At 40.1% G+C, this 22,256-nt stretch overlaps 2 protein-coding genes across 2 annotated transcripts in view; one reads left to right on the top strand and one right to left on the bottom strand.

Moving 5' to 3' along the window:
• Nucleotides 1–941: 941 nt before the first annotated feature.
• Nucleotides 942–12,777, bottom strand: NHLRC3 (NHL repeat containing 3). Its single transcript, XM_006873717.1, has 7 exons — nt 12,694–12,777; nt 12,277–12,429; nt 11,712–11,859; nt 8,776–8,976; nt 6,685–6,776; nt 2,235–2,347; nt 942–1,194 (listed from the first exon to the last, which is right to left on the bottom strand). Exons 1-7 carry the CDS (start codon nt 12,775–12,777, stop codon nt 942–944), a joined length of 1,044 nt encoding a protein of 347 aa, XP_006873779.1.
• A 1,273-nt stretch (nt 12,778–14,050) lies between these two features.
• Nucleotides 14,051–22,256, top strand: part of PROSER1 (proline and serine rich 1) — a 38,865-nt gene continuing 30,659 nt past the window's right edge. Inside the window, exons 1-3 of the mRNA XM_006873711.1 lie at nt 14,051–14,095; nt 15,382–15,447; nt 18,929–18,997. Coding sequence (XP_006873773.1) covers nt 14,051–14,095; nt 15,382–15,447; nt 18,929–18,997 — 180 coding nt within the window. The remainder of the gene's footprint in view (nt 14,096–15,381; nt 15,448–18,928; nt 18,998–22,256) is intronic.

The raw sequence follows: 22,256 nt of genomic DNA, 5'->3' as shown, positions 1-22,256 counted from the left end.
GGAAAGCTGCTGAAATGTAAATAATGATTTGAAAGATCATAATATGGTAACATTTACCAAAACCTAGAATAAACTAGTACAACTGGGAAGCTGATCTTCAGAAAGTCAGTGTTGGGGAGGGAAAGAAATGGACGAAAATTACTTATCTCAATTTCTAAGTGTTTGGCACACATTTCCATATAAATATCCTTAAGCTCTTTGAGGTAGACAAACATTAGAAATGAAAACAGTTGATGTTAAAAACAAAAAGAAAAAAGTTAATACTGATGATAGGCCCTATATGTATTTAATGTTATCTATAAAAATCCTTTTCAGCAAAGTGCTTAAATGCTATTTTATTTCCACATTGAAAGGTGGAGATTAAGTACCAAGGAACAATGAAAGTTGGACTTTAAAAGTTTACCTTAACCTAATTGCTTTTTCTACGGGACTACAAGCTACTGAAAAGCAGAGAAGCCCTGTCTTTTCATTTATTAATATGAGGATCTAGCACTTTGTGAGCACTGAAGTCAATGACTGCCTATCTGACTCACAACCTCCCAAGCTGTTCATTTTAAATAAAGGGAACAAACTTTGAGGTTGGTAGGACTTCACATAAAACTCAATTAAAATTATTCTCCAAAACCATTTTTATTCCTACTTTCCCTTGGGAGAATTAGCCTACCAGGGAAATTAAGGTGCAGCCTTAGTCCCCCTTTCTGACCCCACTTTGCTAAAATTTTATTTCTTTCATTAAAACGTTTATGCCCTTTCAAATACAATTAATTTTCAAGAATGGCAACAAAATCTGATTCATGATGATATAAAAATAAACTTTTCTAATACTAAATCTGATAAAAATAAAGAAATATATTCTTATTCTCCCATATCATCTTTAAGCACTTAATAATGAATCTGAGAATCTGACCTTTCACTTGGAAAAATCTCCAGGAAAAGAAAAGTTATGAAAGAAGAGAAGGAAAATAGCTATTCCAAGGAACATATTTTTGTACTTGTTTCGCTCCAATTTCTGCCACGTAGATTGCGCCAGTCTTCCCATCCACATCTAGGAGATGAGGTAAAACCTGATCAGCAAGTTGGATTGTGCTGACCACAGAGCAGTTGCCGATGCTTCCTATTGGGGGTGCAGCAATAACTGAGAGTCGGCTAAGATTCAACTGAGCTACGATCAAGAACTTCCCATCAGGAGTAAATCTAAGAAGGAAAACATTTTACAAAATACATTTTATGTGACATAAACCTAAACATTTATTTTTCAAACATGTTTATCTCCTACAGTGAGAAACAAACATTTGATACTGACTGAATGAGTCTTTAAAAAATTTAAATCTAATTTTGTTTAAGAGGGAGCAAGTGATTTTTTTTTTAGTGTTTTACTGTTAATTATGATAGTTTACATGGGAGAACATTCGTTTTACATTCATTCTATCATAGATCATATCATTGCCATGGTTACAATCCCCTCCATGCATCATCAACCAACCAAAGGGTATACCCTGCAAGCCTGTCCCCTACACTACCCGCCCCACCCAAAGTCTTCAGCACACAGTCATTCTCCCTCTCTGGATCTAAAGTCCCCAGTTGGGGAGCAAGTGATTTTTGAAGGCAGATATAGTCAAAGTTTTAGAATTGTTTTTTTAAATATCAGTTATCTATAGGTTGCTAACTGCAAGGTCAGTGGTTGAAATCCGCCAGCTTCTTCCTGAAGAAAGATGAGGCTGGTCTGCTTTTGTGAAGATCTATAGTATTGGAATCCCAAAGGAACAGTTCTACTCTGTCCTATAGAGCTGTTATGAGTTGGAACTGACTCGATGGAAGCAGGTTTAGTTTTTCTTTGTTTTGTTTTTTTTTAAATCAGTATCAGAGTTTACTATATAAAACGAAACTACTACAGAGCTGGTGTTAAGCTGGGTCTGATACTATACAGCCTCAGACTTTTGATTTTCATTCTGTTCAAAAATTTTCCAAAAGTTTTTGACAAGAAAAGGCTATAGCAATTTTCAGGCATACATCTTCTCTGACATTTGGATCTTCAGTGCACTGGGAGCTTCCCTGTTTTCATATTGCCTGGGAATTGATACTACTATGTCCTGTGCATAGGTTTTTCTTTCTTATTGTCCTCTCTCCCCCGCCCTTCCCCCACCCCAGCTTAAAATTAAACTATTTAAAACTCTCAGCTAGCTCTTCAAAGCAACTATGGCAAATAAACTAAATTAAACAAGCATTTAAATTACCTAACTGAAGATGGTCCTTCTTCTGTGAAACAGTTATCCCAAGCTCCTAACCATTCCCCAGTGTCTTTATCCAACACCTGTATTCTTTTGTTTCCTCGGTCAGCAACCCACACCTGAAAAACAAACGATAAAAATGTTTACTGGAAAAGATCCACACTACAATGAGAATACATTAAAGGCAGAGAAGAGAATGTTTATTTTCATACATTAATTCATTTAATCTTAGAAAACCTAGGACCTATTTACAGATGATGAAACTAAAGTTCAGAAGATTAAATTACTTCTCTGAAGTGAGCGGATATTAACTGAGAACCACAATCTAAACAACTAAGATGTTTTAACCACAACCAGATGACGCTGTTTTACTAACATGACAAATGAATCACTAAAACACTGAAGTTTTCCAACATAACACAGAGGTTTAGTAAGTGCTAAAGGGAAACAGTATTCCTTAAGTCTTCTAGCAAACACTTATTTTCATTAAGGATTGCCAACTGTCAGTTCTTGGTAATGAACAATACAGCAGCCTTGCTCTTCAGGAGCTCAGGCTAGTCAGGCCCTTCTACTGTAACATCTTTAAGCTTAACTTGTGTTTACCAAGTAACATCCCAAGTGTTAAACCTCTAACCTGACATTCCGATTTGTAACAGGCTCTAGAGTTTTTAAGGAAATGGTTACTTTTTTAAAATAGGAAACAAGATACATCCTAAATTGCATTTCATGGATAGTATTTGACACTGGAAGGAGCTCTGGTAGCATAGTGGTTATGAATCGGTTCTGCTGTTTGAAATTACCAGCTGTTCTACAGGAGAAAGATGAGGCTTTCTGCTCCTGTAAAGATGTACAGCCTCGGAAACCCTATACAGGGTCACTACTGAGTTGGAACCGACTCCACGGCACATAACAACAACATTTGTTATTGGTAACCTACTGTATAAGACGTAAGGTTTTAAACAGTATGCAGTGAGGGTTGCAGAGAAATATACCAGAAAGCACTGCAGGAGAGCAATCACCTTGATGACTGTTACCTTCCCACTTCAGAATCCTTGAGGTTTGGGTTTGTGGATTCAGGGACTAATTTGCAGGGTAGAGCTGACTATATTTTTGTAAACAGCTATACATTTCAGAACCCACTAAATTTATCTCCAATCAGAAACAGACTCATAATATAATTTTAGAAAGGTTATTGACCCTGGTTGTTAGGTAATGTTAAGTTCTGACTCACAGTGACCCTGTATCGTTTCCAAGGCTACAAATTTTCATGGGAACAGAAAGCCCATACTTCTCCCCTGGAGAGGCTGGTGGGCCAAACCACTGAACCTGTGGTGGCAGTACAGTACTTATCCTACGGAACCATTGCACTTTATTAAGGATGTGTGTGTGTGTTAAGGGCAGTCAAGTTAAGTTCTGACTCACAGCAACCTTGTATAGGGTTTCCAAGGAGTGGCTGATGAGTTTGAACTAACTTGCAGTTCAAATAACTTTGTGGTCCAGTGCTTATCCTACAGTGCCACACCAGGTATCCTTATTAAGGATGCTGTTGTTGTTGTGAAGTGTCATTGAGTCGGTTCTGACCCATAGTGACCCTATTTGGGGTTTCTGAAGAGCAGCTGGTGAGCTTGAACCGCCGACCTTGAAGTTCAAATGGTTTTGCAGTCTGGTGCATTAACCCACAGCGCCACACCAGGGTTCCTTATTAAGGATTTGTTGTTAAGGTGCCATCGAGTTGGTACTGACTCATAGCGACTTTATGCACAGCACAACGAAACACTGCCCGATCCTGGGCCAACCTCACGAGTATTGTTGCTACCCTCGAGTCCATCAATGCTGCTACTTGGCCAATCTGTCTCGTTGGGGGTCTTCCTCTTTTTCTCTGATCCTCCACCTTACCACACATGATATCCTTTTCCAGTGACTGGTCCCTCCTGACAATATGCCCGAAGTATGAGAGACAAAGTTTGGCCATCCTGGCCTCCAAGGAGCACTCTGGCTGCACTTCTTCAAACACAGATCTGTTGGTTCTTTTGGCAGCCCATGGTACTTTCAATATTCTCCTACAACACCATAACTTAAATGCATCAATTCTTCTATGGTCTTCCTTATTTACTATCCAGCTTTCACATGCATATGAGGTTATTGAAAATACCAGGTGGATCTTTATCTTCAAGCTGACATCTTTGCTCTTCAACAAAATTTTGGGATCCCTGTCTCAGGCAAATTAATTTAGACCTAGGATCACTGCCACTTTGGATTACTAGCTTTATCGTTCCTTCTCAATGAATCTCAATTATGGGTATTCCTGTTGAAGAAACAACATCACCAAAACTTTTCTCTGGAGCTAATTTTTCATATATGGTTTCAATGATAAGTAAGTTAATCAAGTAAAATGTTTACAATAGTATCTTTCACTACAGTTAAGTTTACTGCTTAAAAAAAAAAATGCGAGAGGGCTTTCCAAATTTCATGGAAAAATGAAATTAAAAGATAATGAAAAATGTCCAAGAATTTTTTGAAGCCTATATATATATATATCGTACTGATTATAAAGATAAAAACTGGCAGAAATTAGCACTCTCATTCTTAATTCACTCCGTGATGCAAAGCACTGGCCTAAAATGACTTCTCAAAACCCTCTCAGAAGGTTCATCTCCAGGGTGAATTTACCCAGGTCTACAACAACAGGCCTTGACTGGAGTCCTGGTAAGACACTAGGATAACCAAAATACTGACAGTTCAAAACCACCAGCCACTCCTTGGAAACCCTATACAGAGTCACTATGAGTCAAAACCAACTCAAGGGCACTTCGCAACAGGCCTGGACTGCTCAGAAACCTGACTTTGCTATTCAATCAAACAAAAACCACCCTTTACAGGACAGGGTAGAATTGTTTTGAGGCCTTATGAGACTAAACCTTTATGGGAGATGAAGTCTTGCCATCCTTGCCATACAACGAGCATTCTGGCTGTACTTCTTCCAAGATACATATGTTTGTTCTTCTAACAGTCCCTGAAACTTCTTTTTTGGTGGAGGGGGAGCCGGGGAATGGGATGGAGTAAGGAGTGAGGGTTAGGATTGGGACTAAGATTAGGTCTAGGCTAACCAAGGACTTGAGTTTATTATTGTTAGGGCTATGGTTAGGACTAGGGTTAGTGTTAATTCTTCTAATGCTGCTATTCTCCTTGGAGTCCCAGTATGGAGCTGTAGGATAAAGTACTGGACCCAAAGGTTAGTTTGAATTATAAAGTTGGCAGTTCAAACCCACCAGCCTCTCCTCAGAAACCCTATCAGAATGACTGGAGGGCATTTAACAAAAATTCTTCTCCTGTCTTCCTTATTCAGTGTCAAACTATTAAATGCAGTTGAGTCAGTTTTAACTCATAGTCACCCTGTACAGGGTTTCTGAGGAGCAGCTGGTGGATCTGAACAATCAACCTTGCAGTTAGCAATTCAGTACTTATCCTATAGGGCCACACTGTTGTTGTTTAAGTGACAGCGTCAGTTCTGTATAGAGTTTCCAAGGAGTGACTGATGAGTGTGAATCACCAACCTTGTGGTTAGCAGTCCCCTGCTGATTTTACAGTGCCACACCAGAACTCCTAGTTCTACCTGTTGTTAAGTGCCATGGAGTTGGTCCCTACTCATAGCAGCCCTGTTAAGAGTTTTCGAGGAGCTTCTGGTGGGTTTGAACCCCCAACCTTGCAGTCAGCCCATTATCCCGCATCACTGCACCAGGACTCCAGTGCCACACAGTTGTTGTTAAGTGCCGTCAAGTCGATTCCAACCCATAGCAACTTTGTACGTGCCACACTGTTGTTGTTAAGTGCCGCTGAGTCAGATCCAACCCATGGCGACCCTATACAGGGTTTCCAAGGAGCCATTGGTGAGCTTGAACCGCCGACCTTGCAGTTCAAATGGCTTTGCAATCTGGTGCATTAACCCACAGTGCCACACCAGGACTCCACAGGTGATATTAAAACCATTCTGATTCATGGTGAGTCCATGTGTCAGAGTAGAATTGTGCCCTATAAGGTTTTTTCATGACTGTGACCTTTCAGAAGCAGATCACCATGCCTTTTATCCAAAGTGTCTCTGGGCGGGTTTAAACTGGTAACTTTTTGGTTAGTAGTCAAGTGCTTAACCATTTGTGCCATCCAGAAACTTGTTAGATGATACAGGGTTAACTACTTTGTTCATTTCCATGAAGGTGAAAGCCTTCATTTTAGAATCTCAACAATGATTTACAGAGGAACTACCCAGATCACCCAAGTAAACATTCTAACACACATCTAGGGTCACTGAGTCAGAATTGACCTGACGGCACAGAACAACAACACATGTGATACACACCCAGATGTCCAGCAACGTAAATGTTCATCAAGATCCATATACACCCACATGCACACAAATTCATACACACAGTCCCAGATGCAATAATGCTGTATTTTTTACCCGACCAGCTGAATCAACTGTAACGCTGTGTGGTATGTTGAACTGAGTAGGCCCTGTCCCATTTTCACCATGCAGCCAAAGCATCATGAAATCTATGAAAGGCAAACAGATTTGGCAGGAACGACATACAGTAAACCTCATGCATTAGCACATTACATTTTTGTGATAGAAGTTACAGAAATATTATTCAATTACACTCCCCATTGACTATGCTTTCCTGGCTTTTTGTTTATATACTCATTTGCCTAATTCGTATGCTTTATAAAAGAATTCTTCACTGCTTCAAACAACAAATCTACTTCTTTAACTTTTACATCTACTTAACTTTTTTCATTATTTCCTCAAAATCATTAAGAGTTAAGGTTCAATGACATCTTGTTTCTCAAATTGTTGTTGTTGTTAAGTGCCGCTGAGTCGATTCTGACCCACAGCGATCCTGTATAGGGTTTCCGAGGAGCAGCTGGTGAGCTTGAACCACCGACCTTTAAGTTCAAAAGGCTTTGCAGTATGGCACATTAACCCACAGAGCCACACAGGTCCCCTTAAAAACTTTCACATTATTTTGTACTACCTCTTTTCTGATAAAAACATTATGTCATTATGTTTAAATTTTCTGTCTACTGGCACACATTCTGCTGCTTACCAAAAGGTTGGCAGTATGAATCTACCCAGCACTGAGAGCAAAACACCTGGCAGTCTGCTTCTGTAAGGATTACAGCCTAGAAAACCCTATGGGGAAGTGCTACACTGTCACATGGGCTTGCTATGACCCAAAATTGACCTGACAGCACCTAACAACAACTCTTTTAATTAACCTGATACCCATAATCTGTCTCCTAAATTGAGTTGTTTCTATGATGTTTGAAGGAGCTCTGGTAGCATAGTGGTTACAAGTTGGGGTGCTATGCTCAAGGACAGTAGTTCGAAACTACTAGCCATTCCGCTGGAGAAAGATGAGGCTTTCTGCTCCTTCTAAAGACTTACAGCCTCAGAAACCCTACGCAGGGTCGCTATGAGTCGGAATCGACTTCACAGCACACCACCATCACCACCAGGATGTCTGTACTAAATACAGAATTTGACATAATAGGGGTCTTCAAAAAGTTGCAAAGAAATGTAATTAAAAATAAAATATATAAACTCTATTTCTCAACATAGTCTCCAGTTCCGTAAACGATCTATGAGCCACTTATTTCATACCAAAAGAAACAAAGCATATTTCTTTTTAAATGTAAAAATGTAAAGCTGATGATCTTATCTGCAAACCTTCACTCAATTCACAAGGAAGTTTTAAAAAATGTACCTTCAGCTCCTTTCCTAAAATTCATGCTAATTACCACCCTGTTTGATAGTTCTCCAGGAATGTTCTCATACTTGTCTTCTTCTCCCACCAAATCACTGTAGCTCAAGCCCTACCACATGAAATCTTGTTCTACTTCTCCAGCCAGTATTTGTTTCCCCTTTTCTTAATTCCTATTTTAAGAACCAATACCACAGATTAGTATTTACCTGCTTATCTGTAATAGACCTCCCACCCAAAAACTGGAGGACAGAGTTGATCCCTCTCTGAAATATTTAATGATTTATCAGCCTACAAGATAACTTACTACTGGAATTTCAGGTTCCCATCTTCCCTATTGTGAATTGGATAAGATGCCCATTTATCTCTTAAGCCCACTGTAAATTTTCAAACCATCTACAGTTCATTTTGGAGGAAACTCCTAAATGAAGAATGTTGTTATTGTTGTTATGTGTCGTGGAGTTGGTTCCAAGTCATAGCAACCCTGTACAGTGTTTCCCAGGTTGTAAATCTTTATGGAAGCAGAAAGCCTCATCTTTCTTCTGTGGAACTGCTGACTGTGAGGTTAGCAGCCCGATTCGTAACCACTACGCTACCAGAGGTCCTTAAATGAAGAATAAACACATCTGTTTATCCTTTGATAGAGAATAAAAAGGCCTTCCTCAGAATGCTTCCTTGCTGGTCATTCCAAACACCTGTTCTTCTAATAAATAGACTTGTACCCTTTAAATATAAAGCTTCATGTTATAAATATATCTTATAATATTCTCATACAATATTAAGCCACATACCTTGGGACAGTTTAAACAATCTGTTATTCAAGCCTCCATCTCCATCCACAATGTAAATATCTCCTGTGTTCTCAACATATAATTCTGCAGGGTTGTCAAACTGCAAGGGATTCAGATCAGAGCCTCTTTTGCCTGGAGTACCCAAGATTTGAACAAGATCTCCAAAGGAATTATATTTTTTAACAGTATGACCATAGGATCCTGGAAAGACAATCATGCACACATATAACTACTGTACAAATATTTCTATTTTTCAAATAAGCAAAAATAAATACTTGATAGAATTAAACAGTAATACATGGTTGATAGACTCAGATAATTAAATATCATACTTAGTAAGCAACAGAAGTTCATTGTTAGTTATAGGAAAATCTAGTCATGAATTAAAATGTTAACTACTCCAAAATTAGTAGTGTTCAAATTCAAATAAAGCAGAAAACATATTGATTATACAGAAATCTAGTGATATTAACAGATTAGTGGTGTATCATCTTCTTAACTCATATTTGAAAGCTGTTATTTTAGTCATTTGTAGACAGAACGTGAATTTCAGTAGGCCATGCAAATGTTATCTATGAGACAGATGGCTTTGAAAATAAATTATTCAACTCATTAATATTTCTTTCCTAAGGAAATATTATTTTCAAATCACGAATATCTTCTCACATTAAAAGTTTGTTCAGTTAAAATTATCTCATAGACAAAAATATACAGTATTAATAAACAGAGAGAAATCATTAGCAGTTAGTAGAAATCAACTTGAAGGCATACAAGAGCGAATTCTTAACTGGTGGGCGTTCATATGACAAACTGGATAGGCAGAACTTACTTAAAGGAGCCTGGTATTTGGTTAGCAGTCAGCTGCTAAGCAAAAGGTCAGTGGTTTGAACCCACTAGCTGCTCTGTGGGAGAAAGAAGTGGCAGTCTGCTTCCATAAGGATTATAGCCTATTGCCCTATGGGGCAGTTCCACTCTGTCCTAGGGTTTCTAGGAGGCAATCGATGTATGGTATGATGATGATTCTGCCTTGAAAAATGTTTTTATCATGTGCTTTGGGAGCTTAAGTTAATGTTTGGAGATTAATTAGAGAACACATCCCTATTAAAGAAAACATCAAAGTTTCTAAAGAATTAGCAAAAGGGATAAAATAACCATAAGTAACATTTATAAAAATAGTGAGTTTGCAGCCATAATTCTACTGGAGGGAATTTATTTGTTGAAAAATGGAAAGGAATGCAAAAACTGTCTGCAGATCTATGGGTGGTAGGAAAAAAGTTATAATGGAAAGAATGATATTTTTGGACTTAAAGGAAGTCTATTTAAAAGAAAAAAAAAATTAAAGGATCACACATGGATGGAATAAATTAAAAAGCAAAGGCCTTTAGCCTTAGAATTCCATCTTGCCCCAAAATATGTAAAAACACTCAAATTTCATTACAAGTGAATTCAGAAATAATCTACTTTTTTTAGGTTAACCAAAATCTTACCATTCAACTTTTAATTTGAAATAAATGGGTAATCAGCTGAGGCTCAGAGCATTGGACTGCAAACTACAAGGTCAGTAGTTCAAATCCACCAGCTGCTCCTCGAAACCCAAGTAGGGTCACTAAGAGTCAGAAGCAAGTACACAGCACTTAACAATATAAACTGAGAGCTTGTTAATTTGAAAGAGATCTGATTTATCTGAAATGGAGAACCAGGTTTCCTTCAAGTTGTGAATTTAACAGGGTGTGGTGTTGTGGGTTAATGTGCTGCAAAGTCAGTTTGAACCACAAGGTCAGCGGTTCAAGCTCACCAGCTGCCCCTTGGAATACTATACAGGGTTGCTATGGGTATGATCTGATTCGACGGCACTTAATTAACTAAGAATTATTAGAAATAATGTCCTTGTCATTACATTCTTTTGTGGTAGTGTAGGAAAAGCACAGACTGTTAACTCAAAGCTCGGTGATTCAAACCCAGCAGCCACTCCTTGGAAATCCTATATAGGTTTACTATGGGTTGGAACCAAGTTGACAGCACATAGCAACAAAGTCCTTGTGTGATGCTGTGGGTTAACGCATTGGACTGCACCAAGGTTGCTCTGAACCACAATCTTGGTGGTTCAAGTTCACCATCCACTCCTAGGAAACCCTATGCTATGGGTTGGAACCGACTTGATGGCAGTTAACAATACCAACAGCAAGGTAATGCCGGATTATCTGGTATTGCTTTGTCTAAAGTCTTTGCAGTTTCCCGATAGTTATAAATTCAACTGTGCTTACTTTGCTTTTCAGCATTTTTTACAAAAAATAGTTGAAAGCAGAATGATTTCAGTCATGATGCAGTCCATGGGATTTCAGAACCATTAACAACAGTTTCTGCAAATCTTTGCACTTTGGACAATAAAGGAGTCATGGTTTCTTAGCAGAATCTCTTTTGAAAGAGAACAGGACCACTAAAGATTCCGTTCTTTCATTCAGCTTTAGAGAATGTCATTTTATCTGTCTTCATAGAAGTGGATCAGAGTTATTTGAGTAAAGCAACTGATGATTTAAAGTATAAAATCTCTTTATAAACGAAAAGAAAAACCATTAATAATTCTGTTGTTGTTAAGTGCCATGGAGTTGGTTTCGACCCATAGTGACCCTGTATAAGGTTTCCAAGGAGCAGCTGGTGAGCTTGAACCACCAACCTTGCAGTTCAAACGATTCTGCAGTCTGGCACATTAGCTCACAGTGCTACACCAGGACTCCATTTTAATTAATTAATTAATAATTCTAGCCTTCAAAACTCATTTGTTGATTCAAAATAAAGTTTTTGGAAACAAGCAATTTAATGAATCATAGGAGAAACTAAGATTAGATTCAGTACTTCTGATTTGTAAACGTACAAGCAAGAACAGGGCAAAGATGTGATTGGCAGCAACATCATGTAATAAATATTACTCCACATACCACTTCCTACGTCCGTGATCCAGACAGACTGCTCATGTGGTGTACTGGCAGCAAACATACCATGAGGAGTATCAACTGTGTAATTCCAGGCCCGTAGGAAATATCCGTCCTCTGTGAACACTAATACCTTTGGGATATTATCCCCTCTCTGAAGGTATACAAAAATAACCGCTTAGATAGAATCACTTTTAGTTAGAAGCAATCTTTATTTTGGCATAGAGGGGAAAAACTGAAAACTTAACAGAATTTGAGTAAATTTTAAAAAGTCAACCTCAAAAGCAAAAATATTAGTATTAAAAAAAAATGTTTACTCAAAACAAATTCAACAAGTAGCATAATATAATTGTACATGGCCACAAGAGTCCTGGTGTGGCGCTGTAGGATCAGCACTGGACTGTGAGGCACAAGGTTGGCAGTTCAAATCCACCAGCAGCTCCAATGGAAACCCTGTCCAGGGGCACTATCACTCGATAGCACTTACCAATAACAGCACAAGAACAAGACTGTTTTGTTTTGTGTGTGTGTGTGTATTCCTAATCCAAAGAAAAATCCCATTTTCACTTACTTGTGCTACATAAACCAATCCGTTGAAGGAATCAACTGCAACACAAAATGTTGTTCCTGTAAAGTATTCTGAGTACTTCGGCCAACTCACATCCAGTCTGTAAAGAGTATTCTTAGTTGTCCAGGAAATTTGAAGACCAAAGTTTCGTAAAATCTTAAATAACAAAGAAAATCAGGATTCAGTTTTCAGATTAAAACAAAACAAAAACGACTTATTTTACGCATGCTGTAATGAAAATTATTCCAAACACGTTTCAAGATCAAATCAATACAAGTCTCAATTTACGTAGAAATACAGTTCGAGCGAAGGGAATAGAGGAAATAAGAAGATACACACACACACACTTTTAACTCTTATCTTCCTTATCTCCAGCACACTCTCGACCTCACCTCCCAACAGCCTCATTACCAAACTCACCCGAGAGCCACAAAACCACGCATGCAAAACCAAAAGCGGCAGAAAACAGCCCGCGGCGGCCGCACAGACCCGAAATCTCGCCATGACGAGATGAGAAACCGGCTGCCAGGGGCGGCGCTATCAGTCCCTGAGCCAGAGCCCTATCTCCAACGCCCGTTCCGTGAGAGTGCAACGAAGGGAGTAAAACCCGGCGAGTCAATTTCGAGCAGAAATGTTCCCCGCGAGATTCCGGTTCCGAACTCGACCTCAGAGGATTCCGGCTGACCCGTGACCACCCTTCCCCGCCCCTAGGGGCGGTCCACGCTTTGGACTTCGTTCTCCCAAAATGGGAGTAACCATAGATATGCCTTAGTCACTCGCCCTTCATGCTTTTTCAATTCAGATTGAACAGTCAACACAAACACAAGTGAAAATCTAAAACATAAGACTAGTGACACCCAAAAAAAATGACGGCCAGCTTCTACAAAAGAATTCGGGCGCATAGATTCCGAGGTATCCAGGCACCCGCCGTGGACACCTACGTTCCCACACCAGGACCCCCTCCACGGCTTTCAGGAAAGAGGCCCAAACTGGAGGCGCAGAGTTGAGATTAGTCGTGCGCGACAGGCGTCGTTGAAAGTCCTCCATTAGCGAGTGGGGTCTGTAGGGGGTGCTCCAGCAGGGCGCTTGAAAATATTGGCGGTGCGGTATTCAGGAGTCCCCCTAGCCGTGGCCGTGACCCCCTTCCCCGGCTCCCAGTTCTCTCCAGCCGCCGGCTTGCTCCCGGAAGCCGCGGCAGCTGGTAACAAAGAGCCCGCCGGGCTGCCGCTGCCCGGGCTGCGCAACCACGGAGTCTGCCGAACGGCGAGGAGTGAGTGCTGCCGGGCCATGAGTGCAGACTCGCGGTGGTGAGGGCGCGGCCCAGGCACAGGTGCGAACCAGAGGCCGGAGCCTTGTTCCTTCCGGACATAGTGCTGCCGCTCTCCCGGCCGTTCCACTTGGGAAAGGGGCTTCTCGACCTCCCCCCGGTGGCGTCTTGTCCTCTGCTGAGGGGACCCGGTGGCCGAGCCCCCGGGGTTCTCTGCTGGACTAAAAGGACCCAGCTCTTCCTGCAGGACCCCTGAAGCTTTGTGTAAGCTGGAGACCCCTGGTGCGAGTGCTTTTTGTATTAATAGAAACTTTTTCAAGGCATCCTTTTTAGCCATTTTTGGGGAGTTTGCAGTGCTCCTTCTCTCTTCCCATCCTTTCTTCCTCCGGAATCCTTTTCCTCATCAACTCTAAACATTTTTTTTTTTTTTCATAATAAACGGAGCTCTGCGGGGATGAACGTTTTGTAATTGAATGTTTAGTTCTTGAAACCACTTCGATAACCATCAAGATGGACAAGAAGTCTTTTGAAACGGTGTTGGATGAAATCAGAAAGGTAATTAAACTGGATGATTTAAGTTATTCTAGGAGTTACGAATTTTTGTGTTTTATTCTCTTTGAAGTATTGCGTGTAGCTTGCACTAAATGAGAGTCCTAGAATTAAATTGTAAAACCGGTTTGGAATTAAATGAGTAGTGTAGGAGTTTATATCTTGATACATTTCGTGTTGCAAATAGAAACTCTTTTAACGCTTAAATTTCTTGAGAATCAATGCTGTGTAGTGGAAATTATAGTCAGGCAATCCTCGGTTCTGAAACTGGCTGTATAAATCCCTTAATGTTTAAGTGCCGCCAAGTCGTTTCCAAATCAAGGCAAATTTGTATAGGGTTTCCGAGGAGCAGCTGGTGGGCTTGAACCGCCGACCTTGTGTTTGGCAGTGATTGAATATTTCTGAGCTTATATTAGTTTCTCCTCTTTCAGCCATGCATGAATGTTTGAAAACTACAGATAATCTCTGTAAAGAGTTTCTTGAATGTGGCAGTTATGATTATGACTTTATAAAGGCTAGGCACCTGGACTGGGCTAAAATTAATGTTCTAATGAAAATGGCATTAAGTTCTTGGGAAGAGACTCTCAACATGAATTTCGAAAGTTTTCCCCACCAGATTCCCAAGTGTTTGCTTCTTTTTGAGTCTATCTATATGTAGCCTACCACCCAAAAAGAACCTGCCAGCTCCATTCTCTTGCTAATTTTAAGATGGGAAAATAAAATTGGCCTGTTTCCCTTCTGCCAGACTGTCTTTTCACGTGCAAAAGTAACTTATTTAGAGGTGAAAGGGCTTACTATGTACCATTGTTATTAATACCAGGAGCTTGGGGGTGGGGGTGGGGGGCTCCAGCATTTTCCTAGGGAATCCACTAGACTGCAGTGGGAAAGCAGAGGAATCTTTACCTAAGCAGGCTGCCTACCAATCTCTCATTTGGAGCAGCTCATGGGTTCAAGCCACCGCCCTTTCAGTTAGCAGTCCAGCACTTAACCACTGCACTTAGCATGTAACAGAAATTCAAGAAATAATTGTCTGAGACATCTAAAAATCACAGTTTGGTTGTCTTTGGGGTGTTCTGAAACTTTCATTACTTTTACAGAAACTGTGATATATGATTTATACTAACGTAGACGCCTCCTTAAGACAGTTTTGTTACCTTTCTTGATAGGAATGAGTCTGGTGGTCCAGGAAGTGTCCCTGCCCTCCTGGTGTTCCATTATACTTGGGCACTTTTGGAATCTATGTATGACTGTGCTGTTTACCTATGTTAATATTGGTTTTTATGATTTTTTAGGCTGTTTTGACAGAGTACAAATTGAAAGCAATTGAATATGTGCACGGATACTTCTCTAGTGAACAGGTATTCCTTATTATTTGTTTAAGCAAAAGTCTTTTTACACCAATGTTCTGTATAATATCTGTTTACCTGCTTGTTCTTGTTTAAGTGCTGTTTCAACACATAGCAACCCTGTATAGGGTTTCTGAGGAACTGCTAGTGGGTTTGGTCCACGGACCCTATGGTTAACAGTTCATTGCTGATCCCACAGCACCACACCAGGACTCCATTTACCTGCTCATCAAATTCAGAATGGTTTTTAGTTTGTTCATGTGTTGATTATGGAAGTTAAAAGGTTTATGCAATCCTAGAGCATTTTATAACCATACTCATTTTTACCACACTATCCTCCTGTGGCGCTATAGGATAAGTACTGGACCAAAGGTCAGTCGGAGCCGCAAGGTCCTCAGTTCAAACTCACCCTGTGAGTCAGAAACGACTTGACAACAACAAATCATCTTCTAACATGATTTTTAAATAGTGTCTTGATCATTTAAAAAGTCTCTCAATGTGTTTCTCGTTCTAGGCACAATATAAAGATAATTTTAAACTTCTAGTGGTAAACCTAACCAAATTTGTGTAGTATTTCTTAGACAGCAGTTATAAAATATGCTACATATTATGAAAATGATGTTATTGTTATGTAAAGCCGTGATATAAAACCTTCATGAATCATAAAAACATACTGTATCTAATAATTATCTGGCAGTTTCTCTAACTGCCAGAAGTCTATAATTTTTTTTTAAGCAAAGTGATGGTGGTAGTTGTGTGCCACTGAGTCAGTTCCAACACATAATGACCCTTTATAGGGTTTCCAAGGCTGTAAATCTTTACAGGAGTAAAACACCTTATCTTTCTCTCATGGAGCAGCTGGTAAATTTGAACTTCTGACCTTGCAGTTAGCAGCCCAGTTTATAATCCACTATGCTACCAGGGAATGTTAGTTTCTGAAAACTTTCACCCATCATTTTTTGGCAAGTTTACTAATTTAAATTCCCTGCTGATATTGTGGTTGGTTGGCTGCTAACCAGATCATCGTTCTGAAGCTACCAGCCATTTCTCTGGAGAAAGATATGGCAGTCTGCTTCCATGAACACTGTTGTTGTTAAATACCTTAAGTGCCTCAGTTCTTACCCATAGCCACCTTGTATAGGATTTCTAAGGAGCAGCTGGTTCTACCAGACCTTATGCTACAGTGCTTGTCCTGGAGTTCCACACCAGGACTCTATAAAGATAGTTGTAGCTAATGTCTTTGAGTGTGTTTGACTCATAGCCACCCAGTATAGGATTTTCAGGAGTGACTGGTGAATTTGAACCACCAACCGTGTATTTCAAACTGACCTTGTAGTCCTTCGCTTATCCTGCTCTAAGAAACTGTGAGCTTGTACTGTTGACCTTGAGAGGTTCGTGGAGTCCTGGTGTGGCGCTGGGGGCTAATGCGTGAACTGCAAGGTCAGCAGTTCAAGCTCACTAGCGACTCCTTGGAAACCCTATAGAGGGTCACTGTGGGTCAGAACCAACTCAACAGCACTTAACAACAACAAGGGACACTTGGAAAATACTTGTTAGAGAATTTGAGCAGAAGTAGAAATGTTAATCTGGAGAACAATTTTTAACTTACATTTCTTTTCAAAATCACCTTCCACCTTTTTAAGTTTCATCTGTTATTCTTTTTAAAATGATAATTGCTCATAGTTACGAATCAGGCTGTGAACCACAAGGTCACTGGTTCGAAACTACCAGCTGTTCGGCGGGAGAAAGATGAGGCATTCTGCTCCCGTAAAGATTTACAGCCTCGGAAACCCTGTACAGGGTCACTATGAGTCGGAACCGACTCCACGGCACTTAACAACAACAGCTTTTACAAAAATTATTTAAAGAAAAAAAATTTGTCTTTATGGTTTTCTACTTTTTTTAAAACAAGTATTCCCATTAACAGTAAGGACATCTGTGAGATGGCTTTTAAAAATTAATGTAAAAATTCCATTTTCTACAAACTCTTTGAAGCCCCTTCGTACTCTTACACCAAATTATCTTCAGAGTATATATGATACTTGTTTGCTGCTTATCTATCTCTTTAAAAGAGTAAAAAATATTTTGCTTTTCTTCACATATCACTCCAGTTTCCAGTGTTTACCATGCTTTGTGGAATCCTTGGAACCATCACACGTTTTCTTGAACTCACAGTACAATAATTAATTAGCCCAGATTTTAGTACCCTTTCTTCTTAACCTTTTTTCTGGACCATCCTTGGAGGCAGCAAAGTAGGGACGTGGTGGTCCTGCAGAGACTTCTGGGTTGTGATATCAGTGCACTAGTTCATGCCTTTCTGGCTGTCTCGGGGTTTCTCCCTCATTTGCTTGGTGTTCTGTGGTATGAGTGAGCCTTGTTATCTTGGCTTTCAACATGAGGCACCTTTTAGAAGTTGCTGGACTGATTCAGGAGCCTTGCTGGTATTGAGGGCTAAGCCCTGGGCTGCTAACCAAAAGTTTGCACCCACCAACTGCTGCAGGGGAGAAGGGTGAGGCAGTCTGTTTCCTTAAAGATTCCTGCTCTTGAGAACCCTGTGGAACAATTCTGCTCATTCCTATAGGTTTTTTGGTTGGACTGATTCATGATGACTTATTTTTTAGGGAAAAGATCAGTGGTATGAATGTTAGTATTATACCCTCTTGATTCAAGTAAAGTACAGAAGTTAGTGGACCTACCCTAAAATTACAGCACTGAACATGCTTTGTAATTGATTAAGATCTATTACTTTCAATGCTGTTATTTTCCATTCATTGTATAGGTAGTCCTTGGATTACAAACATCCCGTGGACTATCCCTACTTGTCCTTTAATATGTGCCTTTGCACTCATTTTGAAACCAACCCTTACCCATACACCCAAAATATCATTCGTCACAATCACCTTCACTTGGTGCATGTGCAGCTTTCAGCCTTTTCTTCCACTGAAAAAACAAAAAACAAAGCCCATGGCTTCAAGCCAATTCTGTCTGATAGTCATCCTATATAGAACCATATGTACCTGTTCCTACTGACTACTGATTCTTGGATACTATTAGGAGCCAATCTTGTTCATCATATGGGAGCTGTCTATATTACTTTATATTTCTGAGCTGGTATTTTATCTCCATGTTCTACTTTTTCTCTACCTTATATGTGGCTTTCATTGCACATCAGTACTGCACTACAGTACCTCTGTGGTGATGGGAATGTTCTCTCTGCACCAACCATACGGTAACTACTGGCATTTGAGCATCTGAATTGTAGATTTTCACACTTAGAAATTGAACTTTAATTTTCTTTTAATTTGAATTGATTTAATTTAAATAGCCACATGTAACTGCACTGTTAGAAAGTGTGCGGTCTAGGCGCTGGTGGCACATCACCCATGAGTCCCAGTTGCACGTTTGAATAAAATTTAAGTCCGGACACAAATCTTTTTTAATGTCTGTAAAAATGTTATCTGTAGAGCTGAATGAGTTTTTTTTTTGCTTTTAGGTGGTGGATTTACTAAGATATTTTTCCTGGGCTGAGCCTCAGTTGAAGGCAATGAAAGCTTTACAATATGTAAGTAACTTATTTTTTCTGAGAATGTAAAATTTTAAGTATTTTGACTTCTCCCAGTTTTCCATAATTCATCTCAAACTATAATTTATTTGCATTAGAAAAGCTGACTCTAAATTTTATCATTTGAGTATTCAAAATTTGTAGTTAGTTCCAACTCACAGTTGACCCAGTGTCCAGCAGAATGTGCCTGGTCCTGCACCGTCGCCACCTCATTCTTATGTTGGAGCCCATTGTTGTTACCACTGTGTTAATCCATTTCATTGAGGGCCTTCGCCTTTGGCTGATCCTCTACCAAGCATGATGTCCTTCTCCAGGGACTGGTCCTTCCTGATAACATAATCTAAAGTACGTCAGACAAAGTCTCGCCAGCCTCGTTTCTCTGGAGCATTCTGGCTATATTGCTTCCAACGTGGGTTGGTTTGTTCTTTTGGCATTCCATAGTACTTTTAATAATCTTCACCAAAATGCATCAACTCTTCCGTCTTCCTTATTCATTGCCCAGCCTTCACAAAGTGACATCTTTGCTTCTTAACAATTTAAAGACGTCTTTTGCAACATGTTGTCCAAATGCAGTAGTCATTTGATTTTCTGTCAGCTGCATCCGTGGGTTTTGGCTGTGGAGCCAAGTAAAATGAAATCCTTTACAATTTCATTACTTCAAAATAACTATGTTAAAAAATTTAAACTTCCTAAATTATATATTTATGAAGTCCTGGTGTGGCGCTGAACTTCATGATCCATTTGAACAGCAGGGTAGCAGTTCAAACCCACCAGCCACTTTTCTAAAACCCTATATAGGATTGCTTTTGAGTCGGAACCAACTTAACATCACTTAACAACAACAAATTATATATTCAAATTAATATGTACTATACCCTGGAGTCCTGGTGGGGCACTGTAGGTTAATGCACCAGACTGCAAATCCGTTTGAAGTGCAAGGTCTGTGGTTCAAGCTCACCAGTCACTCCTCGGAAACCCTATACAGGGTCGCTATGGGTTGGAACTGACTCGACGGCACTTAACAACAACATACCCTGGTAGCGTAGTGGTTACAAATTGGGCTGCCAACCTTAAGGTCAGCAGTTCGAAACTACCAGCTGTTCCGTGGGAGAAAGATGAGGCTTTCTGCTCTCATAAAGATTTACAGCCTCGGAAACTCTGTCGCTATGAGTTGGAACCAACTCCACGGTACATAACCGACCAACCAAACTGTGTACAGGGTCGCTATGAGTCGGAACCGACTCCACGGCACAATAACAACAACAATACCTGGTGTGGCGCTGGGGGTTAGTGCACCAGACTGCAAAGCTGTTTGAACTGCAAGGTTGGCAGTTCAAGCTCACCAGCTGCTCTTTGGAAACCCTATACAGGGTCGCTATGGGTTGGAACCGACTCGACAGCACTTAACAACAACATACTACTACTAAATTGTGTAGGGGACACAGTGGTTCCATTCTGTAATCACTGGACTGCCCACCACTAATTCTGCAGTTCTAGCCCAACAGTCACTCCCAGGAGAAAGATGAGGCTTTCTGTTTCCACAAAGATTTGAAGCCTCAGGAACCGTTTGTAGGGTCGCTTTGAGTGAGAGTTGACTGGAGGGCACTTAACAATAACAACGTAAATGATTACCATAGTGTCCTCATCTGGCAAATTAGAAGTCTATTCATAGGCAAACAAACCATAAGATTGAAATTCTTGTGTATTTTTATGCACAGCTTTCTATTTTTGATCTCTATCTCTACCTTTTTGTCTTTAGTCTTTGAAGACTTGTTGTTGCTAAGTACCATCAAGTCATTTCCAACTCATAGCAATGCTATGTAGGGTTTCTGAGGAGCAGCTGGTGGGTTTGAACTGCCAACCTTGGGGTTTGCAATCTAGTGCTTATCCTGTAGCGCTACACCAGGAGTCTATGAAGAGTTGTTATGAAGTGCTGTCGAATCGGTTCTGACTCTATGACTCTGTATAGGGTTTCCGAAGAGTGGCTGGTGAGTTTGAACTGCCAACCTTGCAAAGCAAACGACCTTGCAGTCCAGTGCTTATCCCCCAGCAGCATACCAGGACTCCGTACTTACTTTCTTTATGCCTGCACTGCCCAAGTGACCTTTCTTAATGGAAATGTTTTATTTCTTCAGTGTCCAGAATGGTAGCTATTGAAATGTGACAAATGAGACTGAAGGCACTGAATTTTAAATGGTTTGTGATTTTAATTTAGTAAGTCTATTCTTGTTGTTAAAGTGCCATCATGTCGATTTTGACTCATAGTGACCCTTTTTAGGGTTTACAAGGCTTTAAATTTTTGCAGGACCAGGAAGCCTCATTTTTTCTCACAGAGTAGCTGGTGGGCTTGAACTGCTGGCCTTTTGGTTCACAGTCCAGTGCTTATCCTATTGTACTTGCCTCTCAAGAGCCTGGGTCACAAGGAGTAACTAGACTAAACAAGTGTAGCTAGCTATATATGAATAGGATCTTGGATAATTTTAGAGGAATACCTTAACTTCCTAAACAGGACTGCCTGAAAACTTGGTCTGTTAGCTCTTCTTTTCCTCTTTTTACTCTAGCAATTTTTTTCTTTCATACTTTACAAAGAAGGAGTCCTGGTGTGGCACTGGGAGTTCATGCGCCGGACTGCAAAGTGGGTTTCAACCACAAGGTTGGGGTTCAAGCTCACCATCACTCCTCGGAAACCCTATACAGGCTTGCTATTGGTCTCAACCTACTCAAGGTCACTTAACTACAATGAAACCTTTACAACGAAAGGTTTATCTCACCCATTCCCTGGAGGTGAAAATCTTCCTCCTGGTACCAGAGGCAAAGCTCCTGAGAGGGAGGGTAAGAAGTATGGGTGGGGGCCTCAGCTTATGTTATCTAGGCAAGAGAAGCTGTCATAAAGACAAATTCATACATTTCTTTGGCTTTTGTCTAACCTTTTATGACAAATCAGCAATGATATGACTGATTGTTTTGATACTGGCTTTACCAGTTGGTTACTTAAAGGGCATTTACATGAATTAAGTGAACTAAATTTATAGTTCCAAGATCTTTACAGATATGTAAATAATATACACTGAAGCCTCATATGATACTTTGCATTACAGTATTATGTGAATGAATGACATGCATTTGGCATTAACACATGCCATGGTGTGAGGTGAGACTGACTGATGGTCCACATTGTTGTGTAACATGATTAAGCACCATCGGGGGCCTGGCATGGCTCTCTAGGATAGGCACTGGACTGGTAACTGCAAGGTCAGCA

This window comes from Chrysochloris asiatica, unplaced genomic scaffold, assembly GCF_000296735.1.
Source record: "Chrysochloris asiatica unplaced genomic scaffold, ChrAsi1.0 scaffold00250, whole genome shotgun sequence".
Taxonomy (NCBI): domain Eukaryota; kingdom Metazoa; phylum Chordata; class Mammalia; order Afrosoricida; family Chrysochloridae; genus Chrysochloris; species Chrysochloris asiatica.
Note: the sequence above shows the minus strand (reverse complement) of the source record. Positions and strands in the feature narration are given on the sequence as shown.